Source organism: Martes martes (genome assembly GCF_963455335.1).
Source record: "Martes martes genome assembly, chromosome: 13".
NCBI lineage: Eukaryota > Metazoa > Chordata > Mammalia > Carnivora > Mustelidae > Martes > Martes martes.
This window is the reverse complement of record NC_137901.1, coordinates 43,206,705-43,228,245: the sequence shown is the minus strand read 5'-3', so window position 1 is coordinate 43,228,245 and position 21,541 is coordinate 43,206,705. Positions and strand designations below refer to the sequence as shown.

Below are 21,541 nucleotides of genomic sequence, written 5' to 3'. Positions count from 1 at the left end.
TCCTGGCCTCTCCATCTTCTTCCTGATCAAGATTATCTATGATTATTGGCTAGAAATTGCACATCCGAAAGCAGCCCAAAGCTAATGGAATCTTTATCTTTTCTTTCTGGCTCTGAAGACCGCCTAACTAAAACCTAAGCTCTCTTGCTTATCGAATTTAATCAATTGGACGGCTTCCCCCAAAGCATCAGTCTCTTCATTTCTTTTTTCCCTTCCAGATACTCTATGGTCAGAATCTAGTAATCATTTAAGTTCTGTGAAGTAGATTATCTCATGCTGTCGACAAAGCTGGAAACTTCCTTTTTCTTTATGTGTGTCTCTAACTCTGTATGGAAATAAAGGCAGTAACGTGCATAGCAGTGAAGACTCAAGACTCTGGAGCAAACCTACTGAGGTTTAAACCCTGTCTCCACTCCCTGTGTGACCTGCGTGAGCTTCAGAAGCTGCAGAAGTTCACCTGCACCTCGGGTTCCTCTTCTATACAGCCATGGACTACTACGCCCACTGACGGAGTGCCGGCCTCACAGGATTGCTGTGAAGCAGATAAAGGCCTTAAAGAGAATACCTGATTTCACCACAAGACCAGGGGTAGCTATTATTATGATACTGTTGTTTTTTTCTGTTGTGGAGACTTTTATCGCTTTGCTACATGAGTACCTGAGAAATATTTTTAAAGTGTCTTATAAAGTAGGAATTCCAGGGGAAAAAAAGAGGGGGAGGGAGGGGAAAGAAAACAACCACCACCAAGTGACAAAAATGCATTAGTGTGCAAAAGGAAACAGGGGGAGGGACACGTGGGTGGCTTGGTCAGTTAATCCCAGGGTCCTGGGATCCAGCCCCATGTCGGGCTCCCTGCTCAGTGGGAAGCCTGCTTCTCCCTCTGCCTGCTACTCTCCCTGAGTGTGCTCATTCTCTCTAGCAAATAAATAAGTAAAATCAAGAAAGAAAGAAAGAAAGAAAGAAAGAAAGAAAGAAAGAAAGAAAGAGAAAGGGAGGGAGGGAGGGAAGGAGGGAGGGAGGAAGAGAGAGACAGAGAGGAAGGAAGGAAGGAAACAAGTGGAATCCTTTCCCTAATGTGTATTTGTGAGGTGGGGGTGGGCAGTGTTGGGAAAGGAAAGGGGACAACTATGGTAATACTTTCATTATGTGGTTAGGGTCTCCAAATGCTATATGCAAAAATAAACAAGTGAAGACATTTTTTAAGTGGTTAGTGGGGTACACGGTACTGAAATAATGGACTGTTCTGGACCAAGTCTGCATGACTAATTTTTTATTTTTAAATCCAATTCATCACCAGACAATTACATTTGCCAGATTCTCTACATTTCACAGGATTCCATCCATGAGGTTGGAGGCTACGTTAAGAAGATTATTCAAGAGCTGCTGCCACTCTTTAAAGATTTTTCTCTGTGTCAGCCATGCCACTGATGACACTTTGAATTTCATATCCCTGGAAACATGCTTGAAATGTGCAGAAGTTTAACCCTGCCCTTTGATATTTTTGTTTTGCCAGGTACTACTCTGGAGGGAGAGCCCAGCATTTTGAACTGGTTAACTCTTTCTTGACTTTATGATAGAATCCAAACCAGCTTAGAGGCGAGAAATCCCCGACCAAGGCCACCCACTGCGCCCTGTGACCCACCTAGTAATTTCTGCCTTCGCCTCCATTATGTTATTAGGATGAGTCCCTGAATATCTCTAGCATCAGTATTTTTATTTTTCTAATTTTCATTTCTTTTAATGGCAAATAGTCAAATACCAGCATTGATGCTGGCCAGGAAGCCTGACAACTCTGCTGAGACTGAACTCAAAGCCGGAGGACAGCACCAGCACACGACAGCCTGAAGGACAGAAATCTGTGTTCCACGTACAAAACGTGGTTTAGAGAGTCAATTTCTCAGGAGCTGAACCTATGAATGCACGAACATGGAACAAGTGAAGTCCGGGGAGACCTGTGTCACCCCCCATCTCGTCGGCCACGTGAGAAGAGGCTTCCGAGGCATCGAGGCTTTGTGGAGTGCAATCCCGAAACACAGCCAAGAGTTGACCAAGGAGTGTCGTGGATTTAATGTGATGGGTCGCAATCCTACAGAGACTCGTGAACTGGGCTTGGGAAAGAGTAACGTTATCAAGAGGTTGTGGCTCAGGCCGTTCTGCAATTAAACTGCCGGGAAAAGTTCCACAAGTGCCCAATGCAATTCCGTAGAGACGACTAGTCCTGGCTTACACTGATTTTGCCCCGTCAACTCATTACACTCACCAGCGATCACAAGAGGCTTACACACAATGTTCAAAATGTCATCAAATAGTATATTACTTAGCCTTAGATGGTGTTTATAACCAACTGGGGAATTCATCTGACTAAATACACTGAGTATGACTGATTACTAATATTTATAGAGTGCTTACCACGTTCCAGGATCCACACTCCAATGCCTTCCACGCATTATATCCCAATAATCCTCACAACAGCCCTATGAGGTAGGTACAGTAATAGGGCCATTTCGCAGGCAAGGAAGCAAACTAAAAGGAATTTGCCCTATGTTATTTAGCTAGTCAATTTAGGGATGGCATTCAAAGCACCACTAAATGGCTTTGGGGACCAGCCTTCCCCACTGCGAATTGGGGACAAAAACATCAGGAAGTAACCACACACGATGACACATATTACCTAACTGGCTAAGGGCTGGAATTCGTCCTATATGAATTAAGACCAAGTGACAAATCTACTTGCTTCCATTGTAAACTTTTTGCTGAAATGATTCTCACATATGATTGTGAAATGATACGGTAAATCCTTTTAAAATAATTCTAATGTTTATGGAAACTAGGGAAAAATAGGAGAGAAAGAGACATCAACGCAAACGTGTATAAACATCTTGTTTTTTTTAAGCCACCCAAACCAAACCCCTCCACCTCCCTCAAGCTCTTCCAAAAGTGCATGTGGAAAATTATCAGCAAATACATATTATAGCGAGTATATGAATTTTCAGTAGGTGATATTGATGAGGAAATTATTATCATCCATAATAGAGTCTCCGTGCACTTCCCTTACTCCAGCCTCCCTTGTATTCATCTGCAATTAGCCCCTTTTCATAAAACCTGGAGCATGGTTTCACTTTTTAAAAATGGTTACAGATATTTACAGTTCCCATAACTCTGATTTAATTTGAATAGTTGGCCATAGTGATGATTTATCTAATTCTAAGTCCTTGATAAGATAAACCCAACCCAATTATACCATTATTCTTGTGAGAAAATAACATTCACAGCACAGCTTCCAGAAATGTGCTGCAGTGAGACGAGGGCACTGTCAATAACATCGGAGTTCAAAGTCATTCCTGAACTCATTCCCCAAGCAGCACCCTGCCCAGTGGTGTTCTAATAGGTTAAGCAATAAAGAAGCAAACCCACGAGCCCTGCATGCTAACTCAGAGGTTACAGAGCTAATGTCATCAGTTCCAGTCTCAACTCGGGGGCTGAAGACTGGCATTTTTTCCACCCATGGCCATGGTGAGTGATTTAAGACTGGCCTTTGGATGGTTCCACTGTGTAACCTGTGGAGGGGGAATGCTTCCTCCCCTTCCAGAAGTTTCTTTCCATGTGGAAGGAATGCTGCCACCTCTTAACATTTCCACCTCTTTCCACTCCACCAGTCAGTCCTACCCTGAATGGCAATTCTCAAAGTGTGGGCCGGGGAACACTAGGGGGTCCCCAACATCCTTCCAGGAGATCTCAAAAGGCAAAAACTCTTCTTCTAATATAATAACATTATTTGTCTTTTCACTCTCAATCTCTCACAAGTGTAAAGTGGAGTATTCCTGAGGTCAGGTGATATGTGATACCGAAACAGAGCAAATGCCAAAGCAGACAAGCCAGACACTAAGAAGATGTACAAAAACATATAAGCAAAGGCTACTCTTCTCACTAACTTCTCTCTTCTGTTTAGGAAAATATAGCTATTTTTCATAATAATTGGTATTTATGTTACATATATAATGGGTTTAATATTTTTAAGTGAATTAAATATATATTTTTCTCTGTTTAATTTCTAAACACCAACAGAGATTACCCACATTGCAAAAGCTCACTAGGGCACTCAGTAATTTTTAAGAGCGTAGAAGGATTCTAAGACCAAGAAGTTTGTGAACGACTGCCCTAGAGAGAAGGATGGACTGAACTTAATCTGAAGGCTGAATTCAAAAGAACAATGTGGGCAGCTGGTGCCCAGGCCTGTCCCCTACTCCTCCCACTGGGGAGCCACAGGCCTGCAGAAAACAAGTGTGATGATCTCATTTTCCATGCTGGGAGTTCACAGATCCCCTGCAGCATTTGGGGGTTGGGGGGAGGGTATCCAGAACTGCCTGCAACTGAGTGCACGTTTGTGGGATTCTGGGGCTCCCTATTAGCAACAGACAAAAGCCACGCCCTCAAACCCAGCCTTTATGAGAACCGCAGGATACCCTCCTTTCCCAAAGGTTGGCTCTGCTGGCTTCTATTTCACTTGGTTCAGAACTTGGTTTGGGAGGAGAGGTCCTATTTATTGGGCCCCTTCAGAGACTTGCGTTTGGTGTATTATCTGGAGATCTTGGCAAATAATAAAAAAGGAACCCAATTCTGGGGAAGAAAATACTCATGGAAGTACTGGGTCCCTGGGCAGGGGTGAAAGGGTGTTTGACTATGGCCCTGCATGTTTTTCAACTTGGTGGTTTGCAACCTTGATTGTGCAGTGTGGCTGGTTTTTATAGTTGGGCAGGTAGCTTTTAACATCAAGAGGCTTTAATTCCTAAACCACAGGGTATTTTGATCTTGATGTGTGACCACAACTTATGGTGGTTATTCTCCAGGAAAGTAGCTGTTTACAGAGCTGGGGCCTAGAGCAGGCAGGGGGCCTCAGGAAAGGCTATAGGCCAAGGATCTCAGAAAAGAGGCAGGACACGTGGGGCCACCTTAACCCAAATGACAAACACTTCTGAGTGAGGGCCACTGTCGCTTGGTCCCTTGGCAAAGGCCTGAGGCAGCTCTAAACTTTTGCAGGTGCCCATGGGCCCTGGGCTGAATACACAGAGATAGCCGAGGCACAGAAAAAGGAGATTATTTCAACATCCACTGCCTAAAGACTATCGAGCAGAACAATATCTGCCATTTTTTAAAAGACAGTGAATTCCAGAGCCCTGTCAAGGTTTTCTCCTGAAATCACTGACAAGTCTAGAGGGCAGGACTGTGTCTCTAATTCTCCTCTGCATTCGGAGGCAAAATAAAACACCTCCTGCATTCCCTTAATTTGCCCACAGGCTCCAGGATCAGCTCATCAAGCAGTCTGGACTGGTCTTTACAGATGAAGGAGAAATCTTGCCTTGCAGAGGGACTTTTTGGCTAAAGCAACCCCACAACAGGTGGCAAGAGACTGAAAACACTTGTTCCCAGGACAGTGTGTCCCACAACTATCCACCCGACAGAGCCCACGCTGGGGATAGCCCCAGCCTGGCAGTCTCTAGGGGCTCACAGGGAAAGGCAAAGTAGGATATTTCAGTGTGCTGGTTGCAAACCATTTGAAACTCATCAGGGAGAGGCTCCCAGGGGGAGTGCTTACCTCCGGGTAGGGGGTTCACCCTCGCATTCTGGATTTTCCCAGAGAAAGCTGGCATTTGAGATACTACCCCTCTGTTCGAGGTTCCGGAGTAGCCCATGGTGGCAATCCCTGTCCTCTTTGACTTCCATCCATCAGATTCAGTATCTTTAAATCTTTATTTTCCCTTTGAACTCTGGACTTAGTTCAAAGGTCATAGATTATAGACAAGAGGCTTAGCCTGATTAGCAACTGGGGAAGGCTAAACGGAAGAAGGTTTTCTCCGCCCACGGTGAGTCTTTCCCTCAGATATCCTGGGCTCTATATCATGGTCTTTGGGACACTTAGAGACAGGCCATGGGTTCTGAACTTCGCCTGGGATAAATCTTCTAGGGTGGCAGTGGGTCTGCCTTCTAACTTTGTAGGCTACACCACTACTGCTGGGATCATCTTGCGTGGCCCATTAGCTCTGAGGACTCTTTACAGAGCAAAGCTCTCGATCTCCTAAGGCTTCACGAGGTTGGAAGCCAGGCTTTGCTGACAGAGGCTCATCTTCCCCCGACCAGGGGCAGTCGTCAACCTTCTGGATAAGCACATGCTTGGTGGTTAAGAACATAAACTCAATGGCTAATACAAAATCTGGGGAAGGTTTACGGGAGCCCTTACTCCCTACTTTCAAGTAGAGAGAGCTACACTAGCGATAGCACTCCTGACCTCTGTCAACCTCTCTGGCAGGTTGGTCGGAAACAAATGGGCATGCAGAGTTCAGTACCTCCATCATCTCAGAGCAGGTATCATGATGCTGCCAGGAACCTACGAGAGCAGGGTCCCCAGGCAGGTGGCTGGCACTCACGCGGTGCCGCTGAAGGTGGGAGGTGAGGGGGGGAATCGATTCGGAGATCCAACATACTTAATCCACATTATCCACCCTCGCCTTTGTCAGTAGTAAAGGCTGTACTTTGGCTCTCTATCTGCTGACGCTTTTGTCTTACTTGTCCAGAACTTAGATGGATAAGAAGCACTGTTTACTAGGTCTCTTCAAAGACACCAGAATTACAAACAAAGACTTAATATTACTGAATATCCAAAGGCCAAGACTCAAAGATCGAAAAGGCCAGACTATATGACATCCTTTTACCACCAGCAGGGCCACAAGCTCACCAGGATGCTGAACACTGAGGGTCTGAGAGCAAACATCCAAGTCTCTTTAAGTGCTTGGGGGACCCCAGGTGCTAGGAAGAGAAAGTTGCATGTACCTCTGGATTGCTTGGTGACTACGGTGCTGGGCCCAGCCAGCCTGAGGTCAGAAAGACCAGGGCAATTCAGAGAACTGTCGACCACTCATCAGTTACTTGCATCTCTTAAAATCACCACCAAGGGGCCATGTGGCCAGTGACAGAAACTACCTACTTCCATGATATCCTATCCAAATGCCAACTCAGTCTATTAAATTTTCCCATTCATAAGGCCAAAAGTTACTCTCTGAAACTGTGACCCTTAAAGTCTGGATTCTAAAGTCCAAATCCTCCTCCAGGCTGCAATCTTTCAAAATCTAGAATAGACAAGCTTATTTTCTTCCCACTGCATATATGTTTGCAGACTTCCAAGGAACTGGTTGTTACCAGCAAGGCAAAACCCTGTTCAAGTCCCCATCGGCCACATCCTAGAGGCATGTCTTTCAGTGAAAGGATTAAGCGAGGCTTCATTCAGACATTTGTAAAATGGATAGTGATGAAAATGTCCACCTTATCTCAGGGGGCCGATGTGAGATTACATGAGACAATGCAGGTAAAGGGCTTGGCCTGGCACATAGTAAGCACTCAGCAAATACTAGATTTAATCACATGAGTCAGCTTTCAAGAAGGCTCAATCCTTGGCAGCATCCCACACAAGCCACAAGTGAAAATGTGAGGCAAAAAGAATAGGGAGTAAACAGTCAGGCCAAGCTATAGACAAATTACAAATTTCATCGGATTGGCTAGTGTTCATTCAGACACCTCAAGGAAGAGAGAAAGGCCACAACGCGCATCAAAACAATCTTCAACTCATTATGCAGTCCACTAGATTGTTAAAAATTTTGAAGTCTGGCTATAACACATATGCTAAAGTTATGGAAAAACAGAAATACAGACATGGTGCTGCTGGGCCGATTTGGAGAACATTCTTGTTTGCAACCCAGCAATTCTACTCCTTGGTGCATACCTTAGAGCGGCCCAGCATTCAATCACCTGGGAGCTTGCTAGACTGGCAAATTCTCAGGCTCCACCACAGATTTACTGAATCAGAAGCTCAGAGGGCGGAGCCAGGAATCTGTTTAACGGGCTTTCTGGTGATTTTTACACAACCTCATGTTTGAGAAATGCAGTCTTGGGGTATCTCAGACACTTAATGCCCAGGTGGCAAGTACAGCAATGTTCACAGTAGCCAAATTCTGAAATCACACACACAAACCCATCAACGATAAATTGAACAAGTGAATTCTACCATATTCATAGCATGCAATGCCCTAGAGCAGTGAAAATGAACAAATTAGAGTTACACAACTCAACTGAATGAATCTTACGGACAAAAGAAGCAGAAGCAGCAAATCCCAAACAGTACATTATATATATATATGCACATAAATACACACATATGCATGGTGTATTTATAAATGCATAATACACACACATTTACTTAAATACATCTCTTCTCCCCCACATATATGGAATATATACATAGACGGTAACACTATGAAGAAAAGCAATGAATAATTAATTAGAAAAATGAAGACTGTAGTTACCTCTGGGGGTGAAATGAGGAATTGAAACAGTATTCTGGAGACTGCCAAGGTCCTAGCAATATTCCATTTCTTAATCTGTCTGGTAGTTACCCTGACATATTTGTATACTATAATTATTTTTTAGCCTGTGCATATATGCTTTATATAGTCCTCCACAGGGACCACATTTTACAATTAAAAAAAAAGATTTTTTTTTAAAAAGTTGAACTTCATATATATACAAAATAGAACTGGATGCCAATCCTGCCTTAATTATTTTTTTTTTTTTTTTTACCTGCATTCAAATAAATACCAAACCAGAACACAGGCTCTGACATCAGGCTGCTGATATTTGAATCCTAGTTCCTTCATTCACAAAATTACTTTGGGTACCTTGTTCTAAACTATCTGTGCTTTGGTGTCCTTGTATGTAAAATGAGCATAATCTTCTGTGAATTAAATGAGTTAATACGCTTAAAGTACTTAGAGCAGTGCCTGGTACATAGTAATTACTCAAAAATGATGTGCTATTATTAGGACAGGATGAAATTGAGTTAAAAGTAACATTTCCTGCATCTAATCACCAATAAATCATCAGCATCTACAAGAACAATGAATCTTCACTCAGTTTTTGCAGATTCTGTGTTGGCATTAACCAACATTACCTTCAACCCCCTCCTCTCTATGAGGTCCTCATCATCATGTTAAAAGGATTCAGAGATGAGTAAGTTACTCGGGCTCCAGGCTAGTCTCAACACATGCACACACACGCTTGCATCAATATCAGAACATTAAAGAATTAAATCACAGAAGCAAAGAGACAGACCTGGAAGACAGGAGAATAGCTTCTGTTCGATTACCTGTAATTCCCAAATCAAATGGCTGGCAGAACAACACTCCATATATATTAACCTCTTTCCCTAATCCTATCAGCCTAGACAACATCTGTTAGAATTTAAAGAGGAATGTTAAAATATGTGTCCTTCAATTGTGGTTTCCCAGTGGGGTGGAAGGGACACTCTGGTGGTAGTCTGGTGGTAACTTCAGAGGTACAAGTTATCTGGCTATCACACTGAACAGAGAGCAAAGCTTTGGACATAAAAGAGCTCAAATATATTCAAATAATTAAATTATCCCTTGATTGTGTTTGTGTAAAACAGTGGTAATGGCTATGCCCCAAAATCTTCAGTGAAAGAGCTTATACCTTGTTTATCATATGAAAGCACTTTTCTAAGTGATGTATACATATTAACCCACTTACTTTTCATAACAGCCTTATGATAGACCATCATAAAAATGTCCGTTGTCCAAGGGCACTCAATACCCAAGTGTCAGAACTAGGGCACAATCACAGGTCAACCAACTCGAGAGACCAGTCTTACCCACTGTGCCTCACTGTTTCTCTAGGCAACCAAATCAGTACAACTGGAAAGAAAAAGAGGAAAAGAACCCAAAACCTAAGGAAATGTTAAATGTAATAAAGGCACCATTTCGGATCAGAAAACAAGCAGCTTTATTTGACAAGTGACTGCCATTCATGTGTTAGTCTGTGTGTTTTGTGTATTACATTTTAGTGGGAGAAACTGAGCAAGACTCTCTACCCTCATACCACACAATACCTGAAAAGAAATTTCAGGTAAGTAAAAAAAAAAAGAAAATTCAGCTAAGTAAATATCTAAATGTGAAGATATAAACAGATAAATACAATTTGATATAGCGTGAGGTTTGAGAAGACTGTGTTTGGAGGTGCATGGTCTCAATTTATGTATCGGCACAACCACCAGAGCAGTGCTCCAGGAATGCGCCTCATGTATGAGATGTATATATGTAGGTGTAGATACATTTAAGTTATGTATACATTTAGATTACGAAGGACCAAGACTTAGGAAAATAAGGAATAAGAATCACGGCACTATCCATTACAAATGCAAATACTAAAAAAGTAACCTCACTGTTTTCCAAAATATCTTTATTTTAGGTCATAAAATGTTATGAGCCATCTGCAGATAGTCCACTGTTATCTACATTTAAATATACCAGGATCCCCCTTTTAAACACAGCTCCATAGAGACGGCCTCAAATAAAGGGAAGACCATAAACCAAATCATGGCTAACTCAGTTTCGTTTACAAAGAAGTTAACTATAAATCGATTTGTAAATTAAATCAATGATTATGATGTTCTCCCAAACGTTCTTAGTATTTGCCAAACAGGAAAGACAGAACTGTAAATAAAAATTGAATGCCAAAACACAAACACCGAATGTAAACAGTAACTTTTATGGGAGAAAAACTATGGGTTGGGGCGAAACACAAGTGAAATACATATTACCTATCAATAAGCTAAGGCCTGGCAAAAAGTGCAATCTCTTAAATACTAAAAAATGAAGTCCACATGTGTAAGAACATTAAAAAAAAAAAAAATAGAGCTGCCTTGAAGCGCACAAATCCTTGGTGGACTGGAAACTGAGTCCTCAGTCCTCATCACCATGCATGGAATCCTCCACCACGAATCTGGTTCTAATCCACAACCATTATAAACAGTGAGAAAAGGCCTCCAGAAAAGAAAGATCTTGGGACAAATATGGCACTCTGCATCCTTCATGGCAACCTTTCAGATCTTTAAAAAGCCTACACAAACACGAAAGAGGGTCAACTGTTCCCAAAGATGCACTGAACAGCTGGAAAACTAGCAGTTTATGGCATTATAACCCTCCATTTAACCTTTTTTTAAATTAAAATTAAATCTGGGTAAGACCTCTTGGAGAAGTGGGTCACCAGTAAGCTCAGAGAAGGTATTAAGAAGCATCACTGAAAAGATTAGAATCTGTTAACACCCAAACCCGCTGCTTGAAGACCTCAGATCAAAAAGACATTTAGTTCTTTGCTTCTATCCTCCATCTGAAAGAGGCTATAAACTACATTCTAAATGTTTCTGGCTTTTGGCTAAACAATACTGCCAAATTAAAAGAAAGAAAAGAAGAAGAGACAAGAAAAAAAGAAATTATACAGAAGAAAAAATCTGAGTAGGAAAACCCACAGAAGGTGTTTCATGGCTCCACCAACCATAGATAGGCAAGCAAATTTTAGCTGCAATGAATCACTCCATTCTTTTTCTCTTTTTTAAAAGAACTTCCTTAAATTCCTGGATATTTCTATGACATCCATGAAGCTTTCCTAATTTCGGACTATTAAAACACATATGACACAAACATATGGACAGTTCTAGAATTGACTGGAAGATGCCAGACACAAAAGGGAATATACTATAGGGTTTCATAAAGTACAAAGACTCCATAATATAAGCAAAAGTAATAGATGTTCCTAGAAGTCAAGCAAATGCTCAGCATGTGAGGACAGTTAAAATTGGAGGAGGGTAACCCATGAGGGGCTGTTGAAGCTGTGTCTTGACTGGGTGCTGACTCAACAGTATGTTCAATTTATGAACATTCAACAGGCTCTCCACTTATATGTGCACTTTCCTGTATGCATTTGATAGTTCCATAAAGTGTGAGTGTGTATGTTGGGGTGTGTGTCAACTCTGCATTTTGAATTCCCTAAAGTCCAATTTGGGGAAGCCAAACATTAGAAACTAATTTTGAGCATGTCACCACCAAATGGACTCCACTGGGGGAGGGGGGGAGCCAAAGGAGGTGCAAAAGGTTAATATTTTGGCCACACAAAACACATTTTTTTCTTTATTTACTGGACCAGAAAGCCGTAAAGAATGAACTTCAGACTTTGAACCATTGCGTTAACCAATTAAGACAACAAAAGAAAAAAAAATTAAAGTCGTCACAGTCTCTAGTTTATGACAGATTTATGTTAAGCAGAAGGAGTGGATTATATCCCCTTTAAACTTAGTAAAATTAATGGCTTTTTAGTCATTTATTTCAGAGTTCACTTAACAGCTTCCCAACGAACCAAGAAACATTTTATTGGAGATTATGGTCAAGCCAACTGAATCCGCCCCATTACAACAGGTCAAATTACAAGCAAAACAGTTCTAGGCTTTCTCCTTGGCAAAACAAGGATTTGCCACAAAACAGTCCCTCCACAAAACATTCGTGTGAATCTGCTTTACTAGTTCCTTTTGAAATGCGGACATATAATTTCATTTTGGGAGAAAAAGTAATTCCGATGATTCAAACATGGAAAATGCGCCACTAAACATATTTCAAAATTTGGTGATTTAGTCTCTTGAATTTATTTTCACAGAAAAGAACGCTGAAAAAACAGTATCAAAAACAGAAAAATAAAAACATGCATAGCCTGAGGGCTTCTAGGCTCTTAGGAAGTATTAAAAGTTCTAAGAATTCGTGCAAAAAAATTATTTTTGAGAACTTATCAGCATGTTATTTGTTGATCGAGACAATCTGAAGAACATTATAAAATGGATTATGAATCATCTCCCTATAATATTTTCTCCTTTCTCTAAGAGAACATATTTTAAAAATGAGTGAAAATCCTAACCAGGATTTACATTTTGGCTTCAGATGCCAAAATAATTCAAAGTATTCAAGGTCAAATTAATAGAAAATATAACTCAGAAGCTCACTACTTGAAAAAAAAAAAATCTTATCAACTCAGTAGAGAGGAACTGAAATTCCTCTCTAATGCGATATTCATTCCTTGAGGACGATTTTATTGAAAGGGTCCCAGTCCACAGACAGAGGATGAAAACCATGTGCTTTGCAGTCAGGCTCAATCTACTCTACTCTTAAAAGATACCATTCACTCTGGATTCTCAGAAAAACTACTCAAACTGAGTTCCACTTTCATAATCTCTAAAATGGGAATTTTATCTCACAGGGTTATGGATAATTAACTGGGATAACATAATCGTTTCCTTCACTGAAATTAAAAAATATATTATTGTAAAGGTTTAGTACTACCAGACATTAGTTTAAAAAAAAAAAAAAAAAGATTTAGAGAGGTGGCAGCAAATATCAAAGTTTTAACAGTTTTTTCTGGTGTATGTGCTTTTCTGAGTTACATGAATGACCTACTGAGAATTAATAAAAATAAAATAAATTGGGAGATGTCCTAAAACTGCATATGAGGAAAAAAACCTGAAGGGCCAGGCTTACAACCGTTACTGAAAGCAGTAACAGAAAAGTTCAATATTTAGGAGCACCTGGCTAGTTCAGTCAGTAGAGTGTGTGACTTTTGATTTTGGGGTCCTCCATTTGAGCCCCATGTTGGGTGTAGAGACTAGCTAAATAAATAAACAAATAAATAGACTTTTTAAAAAAACTTCAATATTTAATGTAACAGAAGAAAGCTGAATAAACACAAAATTTATTTTAATACTGAGGGAAAAATGGCCATTTCACATTTCCATTTCCAGTAATTTCTGGAATAATATTCTAAGTCATATCCTTTCAATTAACTTTTTTTTTTTTTACAAATTCCTTTTACTAATCCACTGACACATTAAATAATATACCAGAATGGGGGAGAGGGAATCTGGATACAAATATTTTCAATTATGATGGTCAAGTAAGCAATTATTTTTAAATTAACACAAAAACCAATATTAAAACTATAAATATATAAGTACTCTGTGGTCAAGTAAATTTTTAAGTTAACATAAAAACCAGTATTAAAATTACAATAATAATATATTATTACTCCAGCACTTATTTATTTTTGTTATATGAAGGTATATTTTGTCAAAGAAAACCAAAGAACAGATCATGGATCAAGCATGTATCCAAGCACATCTCTATATGATTGTCATATTATATTTATAATAGCACTTCCTTTTAAGTAATGCAAGCTGTTTTAAAGGCATTATACAAGTAATTTTCCAATGCTACTTGGGAAAAACCCAAGTTAAACGGTTTATTTAATCAAGGCAGTAGACCAGAACATCTGATTTCCATATTAAATATTCTTCTGTACCTTATGTTCTAGATACTAGTAATAAGGTGTTTAGACCGCACTTTTGCCACCAGAACTAGAAGGAAAAATTAAATATTCAAAGGAATGTAAGAAATACCACAATGGTTTAACGAACTAATGTAATCTCTCAGGCACAAACAACTCAGCAAAGTATGGTCATTTTATGATGCAACATGGAAACGATTCTATTATTTAACTACCCAATCTTCTTTAGGCCTACTTGTAGCTCAGCCTGCTATAGGTTGTTCTCAACACGTTAGGACGTTCTACTGTTACTTTAAGTCATCTTCATCCTATTTGTACATTGTTTGATTTTCTATTCTTTCGTTATAGCTTCTACGACGGTCTTCATCCAATTTCTCCTCATTTGGAAGCCCTGAAATCCCACCGGTCATATTCGCTGTCCCTCTCTGATGCATTTCTAGGTATGTGACTATGCCATAAACATTTGGTGATTTAACAATCACTTTCTTGACCTGGAACTAGAACTAAAATGCTTTATTCCACACAGTAAGGGCTCTCAAATCTGCCTGTATATTACACATGATTTATTAAATCAATTTCTACTAATGACATTCAGAGTTCAACTAATCCAATCCTTTGTAATTACAAGTATTTCAATATATACCGTTATACACTCATGCAAACATATGATGTATGTATCATGGATTTATACATCATGACTATACATACATCATGATTTATACATCACGAATACACACATATCTGTAGAAAAATAACTTGCTAGGTCAATGGGTTATATTTTTAGTGCTGACCCATATCACTCAATTCAAAGGTTCTTGTGGAAGCCGTCTCTTTTCAAGGAAACACTGAAGTATAAAAGGAATAAAAGGAATCAGTTTTTATTCTTAGTAGTATCATATTCCTCTTTCTTTAAGTCTAACCCCCCAAAATAGTTTACTTTTAGTGGTAAAAGCAGCATTGCCAACGAAAAAAATTATTTTTAAAAGTCAAGCATATAAAAAATACAGATGACTTCTAACATACCATATATAATAAACTATTGCTGATGACTTTCAAAGTGATATTCTACCACTCTGAGTATGTGGAAATCTTTGCATTTCAGGTTAAAAGTTAAAGTCATTCCAAAGTCTTTGAAAAGGAGTCATCTGGGGGATATTTTTCAGCAGCCCCGAGTCCCAGAACTGGAAAGTGCCTTAAAGATCAACTAACCCAACCAGGCCCAGTATTTTACTGTTGAGGAAAATGAGGTCATGGGAGTTTAAGGGCATAAACTACATCTGGACTAGATTAGAACCCCAGGCTTCCTGCCCTTGACACTAGTTCTTGCCCTTGACACTATGTAGCATCAGCTCATTTGCACAGAACAAAATTACTACACCTCTGGTACCCAAATCACCTTGACGGCAAACACAAGGGTGTCAGTTAACTATGGACTGACTTCATGCTAAACTGTGATAAATGTTGCAGGAGATAGCAACCTTCAACATAGGTTAGATAGCAACCCTCAACATACACGTTGTACATACACACACACACACACACACACACACCCCAAGGTCTTGTGCACTTCTCTAAGTACAAGGGAGGCTCAGACAAGGCAGTGCACTGAGTATGAAAGAGAGTGACCAAAAATAAGAACTGAGAAGCATTTATTTATAACCCAAATTTTCCTTTCAAAAACTCTGTTGTAACACAAATCATAATCTTTAAATCCAAATCTTTTAAAAGGTCCTATTTAGCTCCGGAATTCACCTTCTTTGACTTTAAAGACATCCCTCTATCTAGGCAGAAGATCCGGCTCTAACTAAAACATTCATCTGTATGTACCTCTTCCTTGGAATGAATAGGGTTGTTTAATTAAAACTGATCTACATTTAGTTAAATACACAAAGACTAGCATCTGTTCAAATTAACTGATATAATTTGCTATAAAATTAAAACAAAAATAACTTTTTGGTAGGAAAAGACAGAAATGTGAGGCATAATGATCTGTTGATACAAATTACATTTCAACTTACAGTTCTTAACCCAACTTGAAAATGCTTAGGTTTTTAGAGGGTATACTAATGGCAGATATGAAATACTCAAACGACAAAACCCAAACTCCGAATCTATCATATTTTTTAAATGGTTGATAAAATTCACCACCAGTCTGTGCAGTGCTTAAACTTGATTACTTTTTGTATTTGAGCCAAAAGAACAAATTTGAATAATGTTAACTTGGGCAAAACGGTAGAGTATATACACAAACACTACATTTCTTAAATTACATCTAGGATTTTTCTTTAAAAATCACTCTTCTAACTTAAGAATATCCCTTTGAAAACAGAATGGGGATTTGAGTTACTTAGGATTTTTTTAAAGGCATTTTAAAGCAAGATTAACTGTTGCTTTAAGTCTTGACATTTCCTGATTAATAACCTAAAGCTTAATGAGGCACAACAGATTTAAGAATTGAAAATTTTTAATGAAAAGGGAAATTAAGGACAGTTTGGTGCAATACACTGTCACCAAAATAATCTGTTCCAGGAAGACTTAGTCTCTTTATGAAAAAAATACAATCTAAAAAGAATTTCCTCTTAAAATCTGAACTTTTAGAAGAAGGTCAGAACAGACTTCAGGAACGTTTCAAAGTCAAGAAGTACAACCTGTACGTAAATTCTGAACTTGCAATTGGGGCTTAAAAAATTATATGAGAGATAGATATAAATTATCTATCCATCTATATCTCCATGCATATGTATTTTTTAAATGTGTCCATAAAATGTTTTAGGATGCACAAATTATTATTTTTCAAATCACAACTAAGATGCTTGCATTGCACCATCTATGAGTAATGACCACATACCACAAGATAAGAGAAGGGCAAAGTTATGAATAACTAGGGCCACTAAGTAGAATAAACTGTGAATACCAACTATGTTGATTCTCCTTACTCTCACAATAAGTTGTTACAAGACACATGAAAATCAAATAAACATTGAGAATAAATGTGTTTTATATCTAACATGATTTCTGCATACTAGATTTCCCACATCCTAAAAAAAAGCTTCTTCTTATACGTTTCATGTGTTGAATATTAATCTTTTCAAAGTGTTTACACCTAACAGATGAAAATCACGTATGGTTTATGCCATCTTTTTTCAGACTTCCTCACCAAAGGTTGAAAGCAGGACCTATGTGATAAGACTAAGAATCCAGAGTATCTATAAACATTAAGGTGATGTCCTTGATGCTTCATAACCCATACAAGTGTATTTGAATTAGAACAGTGGAACTATGCAATTAAACCGTGAACTAGAAAAACAAAGCAGGTTTCTAGTCTAGTAATTACTGGGTAGAGTGTAAAAGTAAAATTGATTTCTTTTTTTTCTCCTTTTTTTTTTTTTTTTTTGGCTGATGATAAATCTGTTTAAGTCTTTGAAAGTCACTTGTATAATTTAAAAGGAAAGTTTGTCCTAACTTTGTGATATCCTTTGACCCTTGAAATTTAATGGTTAAATTTAACTTTTTTGTTTTTAGTGCAAAAGAAAATGCTAATGCCGTAAGTTAAAATGAGGAAGAATTAGAGAAAATCTTAAAGCTGAATATCACAATGTGCAAAATTCACTAGGATTGTGTAAATACAAGTAAGAGAACTAAACTAATAAAGAATCTCTCAAAGTAAAAATAAAAGTGTTCAAAGTATAACAAGGAACACTTCAGTTAACACATAAATGCATAAAGTCCTACTGAATATTTGTTCTTCTTTAACGGGTCTGAAAAATAAGATGCTCTGCATCTATACTAATAACCTATTCATCCTCTTTCCTAAAACTCTTGTCTTCTTCGTCTGACCTTAAAAAAAAAAAAAAAAAAAAGGCTTGAATAGCAGATGACTGCAGAGGGGCCATTTTCACCTTGCAGATAGATCTTTGTTATTCTGGTGTGTAAAGCAGGCCATTAGCACGAAGTCATTTCTAATCTCAGTTGTACAATCCACATGGCGCACTTAACCCTAAAACTCATGTTGCATAAACCACTGTTCTTTCACTCCTAATGACCTTGCAAATCATTCAATGTGATGGCTTAACTTGCACCCAGGAATCAGGAAACCGCTAAATAACTTGCTGACAAAGTTATAATTTCCCTTTCCCTGAGGGTTTACAAACGTCAACATGACATCTGTCTACAAGAAACTGAGAAAGAACATGGGATTGTAAAGATAAGCGCATTATGTGATGCTTATAAATTCTGCTGGGTTTTTTGGGGTTTTTTGGGGGGGGGGTTGTTTTGTTTTTTAATGCTTAAGGAAATGACTTAGAAAATTCATACCTGACTTCAAGGCAGATGACTAAGAGAAAATGAGACCGCTCCAGTGGTATCACACTTAGTCCCACGGTATGAATGACCAACAAATGTCTCCTCCTGTCCTAACTTCACTGCACAGTTTTCAATTAAAACTTACTTTCAGATCAAAAAGTTAGTGAAAATAATACCATCTACCGCTGGTTTCACACTCTGGAAATTTTTGAAAAGTTGTTTGAAAATTAGTAAGACCACTCAATGATGTTCAAAATTAATGTTTTTAAAAATATGGTTTTTTGATCTATGGCATTTTCTTTGTTTAAAAAAAGTAAAATATCGAAGTCCATGGGATTCCTGAGTTTATCTTACCCTCCCCCCAACTTGAAACCACTGAAGTAGCATTTTTTTTTCCTTCCTTTCCCTTTAGCCTAACCCCTTTAGTAAACCCTATTTGAAAAGAAGAAACAATAAATGAAGTGACAGGAGGTGAGAGAATGAGGACTGCGCACTCCAAGAATAAAGGGCGGTTTTATAACAGGAGATACTTTTGTTAGTAAGTGACTGACGGGTCTCCTCCCCCAGTTAGAAGAAATTCCATCCACTTCTCAAAACTGCAGAGGCCAAAAACGTCTAGTCTAATAGTTCAGAAACCCCAGAGTCAGGAGAGCCGGGGGGGGGGGGGGGCGCGGACTGGCGAGTGGGGGAAGGGGAGAGAGACCAGCAGGAGACGAAAGAACAAAAGGAGAAACCCAAGAAAGGAGAAAAGACGGGACCCGGGCAGGCACGGAGTCAGGGGGAGAGAGAGAGCTAGCTTGAAAGCGGGAGAGCACGACCTGGGGGAAGAGAGCGCAGAACCGGGTAGGGCGCGCCGCTCCACGGCGCACCATGGACAGGGCTCCAGCGGCCTCTGCCCACACCCCTCTAGGGGGCGGCGGGAGAAAGAGCGAGAGACCGCGGGCGCCGACCCCGTCCCGCCCCCGGCGCCCGCAGTCCCCCACCCCACCCGCCGCGGCCGGAGCGCGCCGGGCCCTGACCCGTGAAGACCACGGAGGGGGGCGATCCGCACCATCTGTCCCAGCCCGGGCCGCCCCCGACGCAGCGGCACTTCCGAGCCGCGCCCGCACTTTTCAGAGCTGCCACCCGCCGGCCACCCCCAGCTGGAAGGATGAGCAGGGGCCCCTTGGGCGGATTACCCCGGAGACCCTGATCTGCATTCAGGGCGGACACGCCCTCTCCTGCAGCCGCTTTGGAACCCCATTGCCTGCGCGGGCTGATTCAGGACACCCCCCCCCCGCCCCCGCTCTGCCCCAGCCTGGCGCGGGGGTTGCGGCTGAGGAGCGCGGCGTCGCTTCTCGGGACCCCGTGGGCAGCCGGGAGGGCCCTTGGCATGTCCTCCGGCCGGACGCCACGGGAAAGTTGGGCGGTCAGCCGGGCTGGGGACCGGTGGCGCGGAGTGGCTAGGAGCCTGCGACCTGCCTGAAGCAGGTGCTTCCTGCCGCGGAAAAGCCTCCTAGTACCGATTCCATGAAGAGGCTGTCTGGCGCTCTCCCGAAGGCGTGAAAAGTGCGGAGGCTCCTCGCGAAGGCGTCCCCGAGGACGCACGCAGGGGGGAGAGAGAGGACAGAGGGAGAGAAATAATAGCCGAGTAACGGAACTTCTCCCCGCCCGCCAGGATAAGGGGCGTGCGGGCCAGGGGCTGGGTGCGGAGGCCCCGGCCCGCATACACTCTTCGGGGCAGGGGGACGAGGTTTTCTTCCAGGTGGGACCGACACAGAATACAGTGAGGGCAAGAGAACAAGAAGAGAAAGCAACTCTGGGCTGGGGTAAAGACAATAGGACAGTGGAGCCCTCGGGCACCGGGAGGCGCGCGGGTGCCAGGGTGGGGTGGGGTGGAGGCACGTCCCGTAACTAAGACACCAGAGTGAGAATTCCTACTGCAAACTCGCGACCCATCCCTGCGGAAATAAACAAAAAAATTGGAGCAAAGTGCAAAGCGAGGAGCGAGAAGCGTAGAAAACTGCAAAACCTGGGAGCTATCCTGCCTCACCCTTCTGCTGCCTGGAGATACCCCCTGCAAGCTCGCCCGGCCCGGAAGGAAGAACAGAGGGGGGCGGCGATCGGTCCCTTCGGGACGGAGCGGCGCGGGAAGACCAGCCGGCCCGGCCAGCCCTGCCCCTGCTCCCGGCCCGAGCCTCGTGCCTGCGCAGCTCCCGACCGCGCGGTGCGGCACCTCCCTTCCCGGGTGCGCAGCCTGGCCCCGCAGCGGCGCGGGGAACAAAGGGACCCGGCGCCGCCCGCCCCACCCCGCCCGCGGCCCGGCCCGCAGAGACGGCCGCGTACCTGAAGCAGGGCCGCCAGAAGCGGCAGCAGGGTCCGCGACGCTCCCACTATCCGGCACATGGAGGCGGAGAGGGGCCGAGCGAGGAGCCGGAGGCGGCGGCGGCGGCGGCAGCAGCGGCAGCACCAACAGCGGCGCGGAGAGACGGCTCCAGGCAGTTTCCACCCCCTTCCCTTCCCCTCCCCACCCCACCCCCTTCACCGCTGCTCTCTTCTCCCCGCCAATGGAGAGCGAGCTGATGACAAATAGCGGGCCGCGGAGTCCGCGGGACTCGCACCAGGAGTAATAAAACAGACCGAGAGATCAAGGAGCTGGGGAGGGGGCGGGGGAGAAAGCAGACGTGCGTGTGAGGGTGTGAGAGAGAGAGGGAGAAAGAGAGAGAAAGAGAGAGTGTGTGTGCGTGTGTGTAGGCGGCCGCGGTGGCAGCGCAGGCGGCTAGGCTCCGGCCCTAAGCGCAGCGGAAGCCGGGAGGGATGCAGGCGGCGGGGACCTTGGCCGGTGTAGGATGCGGAGGTGGAAGTGGAGCGGCTGGCGCTCCCGAGGAGCTCCGCAACGCGAGGTTTCGGGCTCGTGGCTTTGCTTCCTCTGGGTCCCTTCTCCAGGGCCGCTCTGCAAGACGAAGATGCCGAAGAGAGCGCCGCGGGGAGGGCGCTCCGGGCCGAGCGCGCTGCGCCCACAAAGGGCAGCAGTCCCGCC

General features: G+C 42.2%; 1 protein-coding gene across 1 annotated transcript in view; it reads right to left on the bottom strand.

Annotated features, from left to right (window-relative positions):
• CDH2 (cadherin 2) overlaps positions 1 to 21,062 on the bottom strand; it is a 213,212-nt gene extending 192,150 nt beyond the window's left edge. Inside the window, exon 1 of the mRNA XM_080821169.1 lies at positions 20,848 to 21,062. Coding sequence (XP_080677295.1) covers positions 20,848 to 20,907 — 60 coding nt within the window. The 5' untranslated portion in view covers positions 20,908 to 21,062. The remainder of the gene's footprint in view (positions 1 to 20,847) is intronic.
• Between the last annotated feature and the right edge of the window lie 479 nt (positions 21,063 to 21,541).